At 40.2% G+C, this 14,423-nt stretch overlaps 1 protein-coding gene across 13 annotated transcripts in view; it reads right to left on the bottom strand.

Moving 5' to 3' along the window:
• Window positions 1–14,423, bottom strand: part of PARD3B (par-3 family cell polarity regulator beta) — a 930,268-nt gene that overhangs the window by 176,587 nt on the left and 739,258 nt on the right. For all 13 annotated transcript variants that reach the window (XM_070581758.1, XM_070581756.1, XM_070581765.1 and 10 more), the window contains one exon: window positions 10,464–10,580. In XM_070581758.1, coding sequence (XP_070437859.1) covers window positions 10,464–10,580 — 117 coding nt within the window. The remainder of the gene's footprint in view (window positions 1–10,463; window positions 10,581–14,423) is intronic.

Here is a 14,423-nt window from a genome sequence, read left to right as displayed (position 1 = left end):
TGAGCCTGGGAAAGGGGTCAGGTTCTTCTGGAGATAGATCTGAAGTCAACTCAGATGCCCTGTAAAGTCGTTAGGTAATTAAACTACAGGGCAAAAGACAGGCAGGTGGGAGAGAGCCAAAGGGAAGAAGAGGTCACGTGCATTCCATTTCTACCAAAGACTGGATTTGAACTATTAGAAGACCAGAGTGAGCCCCGCTAATGTAACACATATAACAGAAATGCAAATGTGAGGATTCTGTGAATTTAATGGCCATGGTTACAAGTGTTTCCTGCAGTTATGCCCCCCGTGGACTTGGAGAAGCGGCAGTAACCCATGCCATTCCCTCCTCCCTGAATTTGTTTCCATGGCTGCCAAGCACCGGTTGCAGCCAGCACTCCTCCGCTACTGCACTGCCATCTCATGCCAAGCCCACGATGCTTGAGGAGCAACTTCCAACGGGGTATCAATAAGAAATGAGGAGAAGCTTCTTGAATGGAAGTATCTGGCAGGACTCCCAGCTGGGCAGAGTCTGCATTCAAGTTGGCCTTCATCACGATAGTATCCAACTCAGCAACTTTCACAGATGGTGTGTCTCAGAGCATTCTGGGCTCCAAAGGCTATAGGATGGATTATCTGGGGTCTTCAGTCCCCAGGGCTGGTCAGCAAATAACCCTGAGCACCTGGAGTGAACCAGGTGCTTCATAAATGTACTTTTCACAGCAGTCTGGGAGGCAGATTCTCATCTCACAGATGAGGACGCAGAGGCTCCAGGCAGTTAAGCACCTTGACAGCGTGCTCAGGCAGAGTCAGGTCTTCAGCCAGGTCCAACCCACTCTGGGGTCTTGTAACCTTTCCACTTGGCCACACGCCTCCCCTGGACCACCACCTAGGCCACTGGGTCCCAAACATAGCTGTAAACAACAGTCACCTGGGAAATAGCTTTAAAATACACATCCTCAGCCTCAACTGCAGATGCACTGAATATTGATAGAATATTTCTGTCTATATCTATCTTATCTAACTATCTATTCATTTAAAACAGGGTTTCTCAGCCTTGGCACAACTGATATTCGGGGCCTGGTAATTCATCCTTGTAGGGGGCTATCCTAAGTGTTGCAGGAGGGTGAGAAATACCCTGTTCTATACCTACTAGATTTCAGCAGCATCTCCCTCCTAGCGTGACAACTAAAACTATCTTCAGAGCTTGTCCAATGCCCCCTGGGAGAATATCATTCCCAGTTGAAAACACTGGTATAAAAAACTGCCCAGGAAATTTGGAAAAAACACACTCAAAGTTTGACGTTTGCAAATCACAGGCCTACATTAGATTTCTACATAAAGGACATGAGGAGGGAAAAATGCAGGTTCTGGAGACAATAGGTTGAATATCCTTTCAACTTGCAGAGTTTGCCAACCTATGTGAAAAATAATCTTGGCCTCCAGAGTGGATGTGTCGTCGTGGAAGCTTTCCAAAACACGACACAACATAGCATACGTCCAAATAAGAAAGGAAGATGAGACGCTTTAGAAATTGTAGAAAATACTATTTGACTTATGGAAGTTTGATTTGTCAATGTTTTTCAGAGCACTTCTAGCAAATTAAGTTTACTTGTGCATTGCCCAGCCCCAAACTAGTCCACAGTAAATATTCTGGATTCCCTTAACTTTTATTTATTCCAATTTTTTTCTCCAAAGGAACTTAGCATTTAAAGAGCATTCTATCCAAACACAATGTATAAACCTGAGGCCTTAAAGGATTATTGTTACCATTTCATTTCATGGTAATAAAAAGAGAGACTTTAAGAATACATCCTCAAAAGTGGCTTATCCAAAGGCACGAGAACAATGGATAAAGGGGGTATAGGACTGTCATTCCTAAATTCTGATCACCAAATGGCCTTCTACCTGGTTATAATTGCCCAAAGCTTTCACAGGAAACGCTCTTCTCAAATTCTGCCACTGTTACAATGTAACCGCCACTGAACCAAACACAGCTGTATCTCTGGTGGGCTTACAATCCAGAGAATTATCAAAGCTTGTTTATTATGCTAATATATTTTTATGCATACTGTATCTTAAAACCAAATATCTAAATCAACAGAATTTAGAACTTCTTTCCAAATTTTTATCAGATCAGATATTCTAAACATTTCTGTGGAATCGCTCAGGGTAGTTTAGTATAATTCCTTTTCAGAATGTATTTCAACAGCACTTCAATTGAATACAGTAATATAATACGTCACTCCAGGGTATTTGAATATAAGAGTATCCTTACAAACACTTTTTAAAGAGCTGGTGTACTTTAATCTTAGAAGTTTGTCTAAATGACTATTGGAAAGCATGCCAGTCAAGTGATTCATTTTATGTATTAATCCAGCTCAGCTGACAAGCAGTTGCTAATACAGCACTTCTAACATTGATTCGAGCTCCATAAAGGGATTTTGGCTCATAAAAAATGCTGGCATGGCATTAGGATGTAGGTGTTCTCATCTCTTGTCTATAGGAATACGGTAATGTGCCAAATTTGATTGGTGACCACAAGCACTTCTGAGAAGATAGGTGTTATGAAGATCACATAAAGGTACAGACGGTAAAGCCACCTGCAGCCCTGTGTCTCACTCTCTCATCCCCTAAATAAGACGCAAACCTTGAAAGATGGCCCCTGAAGGCGGCGGGGTGTTTGAGCCACTGCCCTGTGTTTGTGCTCTCCCTCTCTGTTTTTAATTCTTCTTCTAGCAAAGGAGGCTATCCCGACCCTAACACAACATCGATAGTAATTACTGGGATATGGCAAATCTTTTCTCATTCACTGAGATGGTTAGTACTATGAAAAACAGAAATCTGATAGCTTCTTTCTGGCAGCATAAAATGAGAACACCATCTTGTCCTGAGAAACACTATCTAGTAATATTTTTCATAACTTCCATGAAGTGATGATCTAATAAGAATCTAAAAGTAATTAACTGGATCTCTTTTAGCCAACCAAAGCCTTATCCAAATACACATTCTTATCAGGATTCTAAGGGAGCCATAAATTGGGGTATTTTGAAAAACTGGGATCTAATCCAGTCCATGATCTGATCTGGATTCAGTGGTAATAATAAATTGGGACTATTAAAACCGGGAATCATTCCAACATTTTATTTTGCCCACACCACAGGATCTAGCAAATTCTACTGCAAAAGACAAGGATATTCAGTGAGGAGTGAAATCATGCTGAATTAATCATTTGTATGTAATCATGCCAAAACAAGGGTGTTTTCAACAGTTTAAATAGTGCCAAAGTTTAAGTTCAGTAAATAATTAATTATAGAGAGTCTCTTGGCAAATTAAAGAAATCAACTTTCTGGTTTCTTTAATAAAATATGCACTCTTTTTAGGATACAATAATGAGAAAACTCTATCAATTCATTTGCAGCTTTATGTATGTAGGAGAGCAATACTTACATAGGTTACAGCCAAAATATTTATTCAGAATATACTGTCCTTTTCTTTCTTAGAATATAATAAGCATCTTCAATTTTCAGTATGAACAAATGTTGGATAAACTCTAGCCTTATTCTGGTTTTCATTTCAATTTCCAGTAACATAAAAATCTCCCATAATTAAATAAAATGCTGAGAGGCTGGGAATAGCTTTTCACCCTCTTGTATTCTCAAACTGTATAAATGGTTTCTGAACGTTTTTATTTCTCTAAGACGCATTTCGTTTATGTGGGGAACTTGCAGCTGCATAATTAAATCTTGGTTTGCCAAATATCAAAAACACATGTATTGATTTAAACTAAGGGAACAGGCCACAAGCAGCTCAGCTGATAAGGCCAGGGAGGAGCCAGGGCAGTTCTTGGAAGGCTTCCTGAAGGAAAGGAAACTAAGAACTTTGAATTCAGACACTGAAACCGATGAACTTTCCTAAATCTTCGCCTCGCTCTCACTTACGCATTCCGTTCAGGCCAGTTGTTGAAAACAAGAGCCATATGTGCTCAGACTTCTCAATGCTGGAGCTGGAGAGCTCGCTCTTTCCCCCTCATCTCCCCATTGATCTACTAAGATTCTACTAAGGTCTACAAAAACAACGTTTCACTAACACAGTAAATGAGCTCCCTTGCAAAATAAACTCTGACATCGTATAAGAGTAACTGAAGATCTTAGAGTGCAAACTCTTATGTTATTAAACTCTTCCCCCTAGCTTTAGTAAGAAGTTTCATTTAGTGAAATTTTATTTCACGGTCAGTAATACGGGACTTTAATGAAAGACAGCCTTTGGTGTCAACGGAGATTTTTTTTCCCCCACTACAATAATCCTAAATAAATGAAGGGAACATATTTTCCTTTAACCAATCTCCACCTGACTTTCGAGTAGGTATTAATACAAGTGCGACATGCATGTAGTTAGGTACTTTATAGGTTCAAGAACCTGGTTAACACTTGGCAGAAGGTTATGAATTTACCTTAAAGTCTTAGAATTAAACAACAAAAAATGTTTACTGACTTGTTAAGACAATCTCTTGCTTTCAGCTTACCATACTAATTTATATAGTCCGAATGTTTGGAAATGCTAATTTAATTTAGCTCGGTAAAAAATTCTAGGAGAAATCATCTTTGAATATAACACTGGGTTCATCCTAGCCATGGATATAGTCACTGGAACTAATGTTTTATTACGGCCAATCTCACTGAAGCATGAACAAAATGATGAGTTTATTTAAAATAGGGCTTTGGTGCAATGGACTGTTTGACTCGTGCCAGGAGAGGACACGTGATCAGCTCAGGAGATCAAACATGAGACTAAGGAAGTCCTAGAACACAATTCTGAGCAAGAAACTTGGGCTTATACACTCAGATAAGAATAGCGCGCACACTGCTGAGAGCGAACGCCGCAGCAAGTCCACAGAAAGGCGTGTCTCGGAAATTCAAAGCAAATGCTTCTGGACTCGGATGTTTATATATTTCTCTGACCCTAAGATCTGAGGAAGACTGTAGGGACCAGCTTAGGACAAACGCAGCATCAATAATACACTGATGACCTTAGATAGTACGTAGCTTAACGTACTTTAACTTATGCAGTTTTTCATTTATGTAGTATTTTTATTTGAATATACATAACTATAAATAAGACAGTGAAGGTACTAAACCAGTGACTGAAGTTTATGAACCTCTGATCTAGTTCAATACTTTCCTGATCACTAATCCTTTCTCAATGTAATCTTCAGTCTCTCATTAGACATTTCCATTGTCAACGAACTCACTGTCTCATGAGGCACTCTAATTGTTGTGTTTTCCCTTCTATTAAGCTGAAGGCTGCATCTCTCAAAATAATTCCCCATATCTATCCAAAGAACTTGAAATCAGCAATTCAAAGAAACCTGTGCGCCCCTATGTTCATTGCAGCCTTATTCAATAGCCAAGATGTGGAAGCAACCTAAGTGCTAATTGACTGACGACTGGATAAAGAAGATATGGTATATATATACGATGGAATACTACTCAGCAATAAAAAAGGATAAAATAGTCCCATTCACAACAACACGGATGGACCTTGAGGGTATTATGTTAAGCAAAATAAGCCAGATAGAGAAAGACAATCTCTGTATGACTCCACTCATATGTGGAAGATAAACAAACATGTGGACAAAGAGAACAGATTAGTGGTTACCAGAGGAAAGGGGGGTTGGGGGTGGACACAAAGGGTAAAGTGGTGCACCTACAATATGACCGGCAAATAAGAGTGTACAACTGAAATCTCACAAGGTTGTAAACTATCATACCCTCAATAAAAAATTCCCCACTAATATCCTCAAGAAAATAAATGAATGGATGAATAAACAGAGAGAGAGAGAGAGAAGAGAGTGGATGCTATACAATACATCTACCTCCTCCTCTACGTGAAAGTTCTTCAATCAAGTAAAATCAACTGAGTTTTAACTCTGCAGGCTATGCATGCCCAAGTCCTTCCACATTTTTCAATGTCACGGATTTAGTGCTGCCATTCTCCGTATGAGGGAGAGGAGCGGGATAGTCCAGGTGTGATCTGAGCAGTGTGAAATAGGAATTATTGTTGCTTCCTTTGTTTTGTACACGAACTCCCAGTAACGTAGCCTAGGACTGGATTAAGTATTTGGCAGGTACATCCTCATGTTGACTCATGCGAAACTTACCCTCAACTAAAACCATCAGGCAAATTTCTCATACATTTGGTATTAAGTCAAACCTTCCACATCCTGTGTTTGTATGGTTCGTTTTTGGATTTAAAAGCAAGAGTTTACATTTATTCCTATTAAGTTCATTTAAGTTTGATTCAGCCCATTTTTCCAGATGATTCTGGCATTGGACACATTATCAACCCCTGCAGCTTCTTGGCACTTACAATCTGATCAACAGGCACCAACATTGATGCCAATGCTCAGTAGGCAAGCGATAAAAATAAATTTTTGAGAAAAACTTTTTTCTTGCAAGCTTATATGCATGGAATATTCATTAGCAATCTTTGCGTACAGTTTCTCAAAGAGCTAATAATCCTTCTGGGGTTATGTCATCTGGAGTATATTTCTCTGTGTTATCTACAGGGTGTCTCGAGACAATGCAATTCTAATGTCAAGGAGAGCACTCTTACTCTTCGTGACATCCAGGGGTTAGAACAAGGGTTTTCAACCTCCACACTCTTGACAGTTTGAGTCGAATAACTCACTGTTGGGGACAGGGACTGTCTTGTGCACTGGAGGATGTATGGCACCATTCCTGGCCTCTCCCCAGCACATGGTAGTGGCATCTCCTTCCCCACCTACCCTGGAAATTGCGACAATCAATAAATGTCTCCAGATATAGTCAAATGTTCTTTTGGGGGCAAGATTGCCCTTCCCCAGCTAAGAACCACTGTTCTAGACTCCACGTTCCTCCAATCTACTCTTGTAACTCAACCTACCTGTGATGGCCATTTCGACCTTTTCATCACTATAGTTATTAATAAGCTATTAATAGGGCACCAAAACAGTTCCATATAAGAAATTAGATATGTGGATAAATTAAGACGAGATATGGAAAGCAGAAGAAAAATAATGGGAGGAATGGAGAGGGATGATCTAATCCTAAAATTTAGAGCTGAGGTTACATTAACCTTTGGGTAAAACAGCTACAAGGAAATTGAACCTTCAAACAGGAATTATATGATTTAAAAGGTAATGTGTAAGGACTTTTGTACCTGGATGCTCATCCAGGTATTACTGGGAACAATGAACAACGGAAATAGACTATACGTTTGACAACAGGAAATAAATGTTATGGCATATTGATCTCATACAAAATTAGGCAGTCCTCAAAATGATGTATTTTCAAAACATTAATGACATGGGGAAATGCTCACAACACAATGCTGTGAAAAAAGTAAGCTATTGTATATACAGTATGAATATCAAGTTTTCGAAGGAAATATATACATAGTAAAAGGATCATAAAGGTATTAATGGTGTTATGGAATTATGTTGGAACTATGCATGATTTTAACAGTCTTCTTCATACTTTCTTATGTTTCCAAAATTTTCTTAATGAACTTACTGTTTTTGTAAGTTCTATGTGCATGAGATGGGGAGAGTGTGGGGGAAAAGGATCCATTTTCCCTCAGGTGAGTGAGCAGTAGCAGAGATTTCTCTTCTATTTGCAAAACATTGTGCCAGTAAGGTAGGACACTTCAGAGAGGGTGCATGAGAAAGATGACAATATTTTTAGACTAGGTTATTCAATCTGCTTGGGGAAAAAAATCTATCATTTTTCATAGAATAAGAATAGTTGACTCTAATGTTCCAGCCAAATCCTGTTCTTCCAAGGCTGTGGTTCTCAGAGTTTAGAATTGCTGAAAAAGCCCGGTGGGCTTACCTATGAAACATGGATTCCTGGGCTCCAACCCCCAAATTCTGATTCTGCAAATCTGGCGTGGGACTCAGGAGTCTTCATTTTTAACACACTCCCAAGTGATTCATTCTGATGCAGGTGGTCCATGGACCACACTTTCACTGTGTGGATTTGGATGAGTATTTTTTTTTTTTTGGCCTTTATTTTTGATCATTTCTTCCTGGTTATGCACTAAATAGAGCTGGTATGGACTCACAGGGGTGTGTTGATAAACTGGCTCTTTGAAAGAAACAAATCCAACTTATCACATTTGCCAGTTTCTGAGGCGTAAATAATCCCACCATGATCAATTTCAAACTACCAGTAGTTTAACGATCAGCTCACGAAATTCTTCAAAGCTTCATATTTGTCTCTCACCAGCTGGTACAAGCTGGCTTCAGCCCTCTACAGTATACATTTTATTGAAGTGCTTTCCAATCTTTGAAAAACGGATACGTTAATGACAACCTAGCATATCTATGACAGCTAGGATGAAACGAGTAAGCAATAGGAAGGCCTGAATCATCTTAAGGTAACAAATTCCAAATGTATTACAAAAAAAGGACAACTTTGTGAACTTTTACGTGCTATTTCTTATTTTATTCTATTTTTTTCCATGGCCGTGCCATGAAGAGTGATATACTCGCTGAGTTCTTTAAGAGTTGTGAATTGGTTTCCCATGGATGATGGAGAGCCAAGAAACGGGACCCTGGGGTTGGGAGAAATGCCAAATGTTCAGCCTCCACCTTCATCTTCCCTGGCCCTCAGCCCCTGAGCTGTTGAAATGCCCTTGGTCATTAATCCTACAGCACCCAACCATAAAATCGACGACTCCCGCTTCTTCCCCTCGCACACGACTGAGAAAATGTTGTCTCTAGGAAACCCGTATTAGATGTGTTTTACGTGTTCATGTGTGAGAAGTGACCTAAATGGAGGCTAACAGTACAGTTCTTTCAATATTTTGACCAGACGTATTTTAAGAAAATTGGACCTGAAGCCTACACAGCCAGCGGAGGCGAATTTACAGCCCTGCTTTTAAGGACAAAACTCCCTCAGGCACCTGCTTCCTAAAGGCAAAACCAGAAAGGAAATGAACTCCTGCTCAAAGACAACCCACCTTATTTTATGAGTTATCAATTCTAGCTGGCACACCATTCCCTAGCTACTAAGATGCCCCCCTTCCCCCAATCCTAGGCAAGTATTGAGCTACAAAAAATGTGAAGTCTGCGTTCTTGCAAACAGCTCTGTTTCCTGAAGATAAGGCAAGGATGTGGAGCCTCAGTAAGAGAAGTCAGGGGAGCAGCAAGGATTGATGGTGTGGACGCGCCACGTGAGGTCTTTGTCAATACGTGCACTAAGATCGTAGCCCGAGTTCCATCTTATGTTATGGGATTCCTGAATCTTGGGCTATGACGGAGGATTCACCATTCCCGCCTTGGGGCAGCTCCATCAGGTGCACAGGCAGCAACAGTGGAGAGCACCCGATTTCCTTGGAACAGCTCCACCAACCCTGGGACCGAGCTTGTCAACCTCTCAGAAATGAGAACGGACTAAATAGGCTTTTTCCCTCACTATTGATAAAGTCAGCCTTCTCAACCGGAATAGATCACAAAATAGGGGTCAAAGGTTAACGGTAGATGCGCAGCCTGCTCTGTCCTAGAAATCACCAAGAATAAGCATGATTTTCTTAGCACACATACCAAAGTATTAAAACACGGGCGAAAACTGACTCTGTGAAAGCTACAAGAACTATTGTTCCTAATAAGCAAGGGAAACTGGACAATCTGACATCATACATAATGAAGTCAGAATGGAATCCTTAAAACTATGTGCAGGCTTTGCCATAATCTCAGTCTTTCCCCAAGCTTCAAGTAGTCGTGAAGGCGAAGGATTTCCAGCAGAAATATGAATATTCAATTACATGTTTCAAAATCAGACATTTACACATCTACTTGGGATAAGTGCCAGAGTTAACATCAAAGAGATGTGAAGCACCTCTTGTCCAAACGGAACATTAAGCTCCTCAAACAGGAGAATCCAGCCCTTGCAAACCATCATCATTTCAGTAAGTGAAACCGGCCCTTTAACAGACGGGCGACGTGCTCCGCAACGTGCTGATAGCCTAATAAAAGACACTGGCTTTTTAAAAATGAAGGACATGTGCTTCTCACATTACAGTACCCAAATGGACTTAGCAGAATAAAATTAAGAAGGCACACAACAGCTTGACAAAAATTAGGAACAGACTATGGAAATTTGATCATTTTAAACATCAATATCAAAATGACCCTTTTACTTAAAAAAAAAAGACTCATTGTTTAAACCATAAGGAAATATGCAGCGACATTGTCAAAACCAGGAGTAGCATATTTTGGAATTATAAGGACTGCTAAAACAAAAACATGAAGTTAAATTTCTTCTCAAAATATAATAAAAATTCTCCAGAAAGGAAGGTTCCTTTTATATCAGGTACCTTTCCTTTCACATAAGTCAACCTCTACGCTTCTTAAAATAACATTTCCCCAGTTGGAGGGTTCAGTAACCAAATTAAACAGAGCCCCTGGCTCAGCTCGGCCGGGCCCCAGGGCTCCCGCTCACCTCGCGCGCTCCTCCCTCATTGTGTCCAGCTCCTCGTCTCTCAGGCCACCGTGCTTGCGCTGTGGAGGGTTTTTCTGCTCAGCCTTCCCGCCCTTATCCTCTTTCTTCTTACCAAATCTAGTGAAACATGAAGGAGAAGATAGTTCTTAACAATAATCATGTTCTTTTTGTGGTAAATTTAAGATATTTATGAGATGAACTCATTAAACCGTAATTCCTGATTCCAAGTAATACAAGAGTATTTTGCATAAAACAGAAGTAAAATAAGAAATTGAAAGCAGAAAAATAATACAGCTCCTGGATTCCCCTCCTTTTCCTCCCTTCCTGCCTTCTTTCCACTCAGGTGTTGATTGTGCAGCATGGACAAAATCATGTCACTAAAGAATAAAAATTCCACACCATTAATTCAGTGGAGATGATAGAACGGAAAGGTTATCATTAATACATAACTAGAAACTCACTCGCATCCTATGCAGGCCTCCAGATGGCCTTGACATCAAGGCTAGACACATGGGATTCTATCGTGATGGTGCCGCAAGGGACCCCACCCGACACCTGGTTCAAGACTCTCATTTTACAAATGAGGAACCCAAGGCTCTGAGAGGCCTTGGGCCTTGACCAAGACCACCCAATAAGCTCAAGGCAGGGCTGGGATGGAACTTGGGTCACTTCTACACTGCACTCTCCTTCATGCCACATCCCCTCTCTCCTGTAGCCCCGCTGCCTCAGTCAGCCCAGGTCAATGCACTCCAGCACTCCTCAGTGAAGGCATATTTGTGGTTAACTGAGTACAGGGGCAATTATGATACGTTACTCTTTTTCCTGCAGCTTTATTGAGATATAATTGACATGTAACATTGTGCAGGTTTAAGGTGTACAGCATGTTGATTTGATACATTTATAAGTTGCAAAATGATTACCACCATAGTGTTCGCTACCATCTCCATCCCATTACATAGTTACTATTTCTTTTTTGTGGTGAGAACATTTAGGATATATTCTCTTAGCAACATTCAGGTATATGATACAGTATCATTAGCTATAATCACCATGCTGTACATCAGGTCCTCAAACTTGTTAATCTTATAACTGGAAGTTTGTACCATTTGACCAATATCTCCCCATTTTTCCCATTCCCCAACCCCCAGTAACCACCACTCTACTCTCTGTTTCTCTGACTCTGTCTGTTTTAGATTCCACATATAAGTGAGATCATACAGTATTTGTCTTTCTCTGTCTCACTTATCTCACTTAGCATAATGCCCTCAAGGTCCATCCAAGCTGTTGCAAATGGCAGGATTTCTTTTTTCTCATGGCTGAATAATATTCCATTGTGTACATATGTGTGTGTGTGTGTATACATGCATAAACACCCCCCACCCCACCCCCGCACCGACATCTCCTTTATCCATTCATCTGTTGATGGACACTTAGGGTGTTTCCATATTTGGGCTAGCGTGAGTAATGCTGCAATGACCACAGGAGTGCAGATATCTCTGTGACATCCTGATTTCAACTCCCTTGGAAATATACCCAGAAGTGGGATTGCCGGGTCATTTTAAATTCTTCGAGGAACCTCCATATTGTTTCCATAGTGGCTGCATCAATTTGCATTCCTACCAAGAGTGCATGAGGGTTTTCTGCAATTATGACACTTTCAGAGAACATTGTGTTTCCTTGACACTTTTAGAAAAATAAAATTGCACATTTGAAATGAAAAAAAAGCTGCAATTAAATTGTTATTGGATACTTTCTTACAAAGTCAGACATTTTTCCCAATAGATATTTTCTTCAGAAGCAATCTCCCATGCTCTTGGTATCAACACACAGGAAATAAGAAAATGACTTCATGCTCTGCTAATAACTGGGAAAAAAGTCATTCAGTTATGCCTGTTCTTCAGTTAAGGTAAAGATTCTTGTCAAATCTATGGAAATACCATTTATCCCTTTTTTCTTATTAAATAGCTGCAAATTTTACTTCTCTGTGTGTGTTTATCCATATCCTTAACTTGCTCATCCTATCTGTGTATCTATGTATCCATCCATTCATCCATCTATCCAACCTGGGGACATTTTAAAAATTATATATGCTCGAGGAGACTGCCCCCTCCCCCAACAGCCCTCACCTCTCCTCCAACCTCCCAACACAGTGAGTCAGAATCTCCTCACATGAGGACCTCGCTTATAAACTTCTAAGAACCTCCTGTCTTCTTCAGAATTTCCTAAAAATGGGTACATATTTGTTTTTTTCTGGATTGTGTTTTAATCCAAAGCAGAGGCTGTGAGTCAAGTGGCAGCTCTGAGACTCACACGTAGAAGACGTCACTGCTAATATCCATATTTCTGTTATCAGAGTCTGGACTGCATCCCGCTTTCCTCAGAAGCCTCTCTCCATCTTGACTCTTCTGCACATTTTTCAATTTATGATTTCAATTAGCAAATCCTCTTCCACGAACTTTCTCCCTCCCTACTGCCGTCTCTCCATCTGCCTCCGCTCCTACTACAATTCTTTTGCTGTATCCAGGGCAGTTTCGGGATTTTGATCTATTATTTACCAGCTTTAACTCCATCATCCCCAGCTTTTCTTTCCTTTTTTTTTTTTGTCTCTTTCTCTCTTTGCTGCCCCCCTTTTTGAATCTATTCCTCTATCTCACTGAAGAAATGACCTGACAAAATAGAAAGACATCCAGTTTCAAATACGACTCAGATTTGTTGATATATTCAAGATCTCTCTCTCCCCTACAAAGCAGGAGACGTCTAAATCATGTGTGTTTCCCCAAACACACTCTTTAGCTTTTCAGACCCATGCAGGAGAGTCTTAGGGATCAACACGATTACCCTAAATTCCTTAAGTTAATACCTTAGCACATCACTTAGAGAAATAATTTTCCCCCAAAATGTCATCAACTATAGGAATATTTGGGAAAAAAAATTGTGAGGAGTGAGGGTAGAATAATGCTTCAGGAAGCTGATGAAGCAAAAACGTTGCCAAAAACTCCATAGATATCAGGCTTGTTTTTTTTCCACGTTCCAAATATTTTCTTCTACATTTGGAGGTGCTGGATTTTCTGAGATGAAAGTAGTCTTGTTTTTGAAGAGTGAAACCAACCTATACCCAAGTCTGCCTTGATCTTTATCACCACAACCCATATATTGTTTCTCCTTCCTGCCGCTAAAACACCCCCCGTGTCCGGCAGCTCCAGAAGAGCTTGCTGACTGTGCTCCCATCACAGTGGAACACGTTTGATAAAGAAAAGGTTAGTTGTAAGTAAATTCTGCAAGGCACCGTCTTCTTAGCAAGAACCATCAATAATAGTCAAATTAACCAATTCCACAAATATTACAAATGTTTTGATTTAAAGTTCATATTCATTTATTAAAGTTTCCAATAAGAAGCAGAGAAATTGCTGTGAAATTTATTTCATTAGACAGAGAGAACAGTCACAAATTACCTTATTTGTAAAGTTTTGGTAGGTTCAAGAACAAAATTATAAAACAATAATCTTCAAAAGGACTCCCACATTGTTAAGATGAGGAAATTGAGACCCAGAGAAGTTAATTGCATTTTATTTATTAAGACACTGAAGTCTTTTTTCCCGTTTTATAATCAGACAACTTAATTATCAGTGATAGTGGGTGGGTGGGTGGGGAGGGGGTTGAGAGAAAAGCATCAATTTGGTGAATTTTCCAAGCCTTTCTTCTCCTTTCCACAGTGGCCTCTTTGGGGGGCATTTCACAGCCATTCTCACTTTCACTGACATACAAAGAGGAGCAGGAGAGGTCCAGATACACTGATCCATCTCCCCATTAGCTATTTTTGTGAGAAAAGCCATACAGACCCCAAATGGCTGAAATTACTGCTTTGCACTCTAGGGTCTCAAGTATCCACTGCATACCAGGCCTCCCATTATCTATTACCCAGGAAACCTGAGAGTCGGCCATTCTGGGCTAGGTGCCTAA

The sequence above is a fragment of the Equus przewalskii genome, chromosome 17, assembly GCF_037783145.1.
Source record: "Equus przewalskii isolate Varuska chromosome 17, EquPr2, whole genome shotgun sequence".
NCBI lineage: Eukaryota > Metazoa > Chordata > Mammalia > Perissodactyla > Equidae > Equus > Equus przewalskii.
The sequence above is the reverse complement of the archived record's forward strand: the minus strand, read 5'-3'. Positions and strand labels throughout refer to the sequence as shown.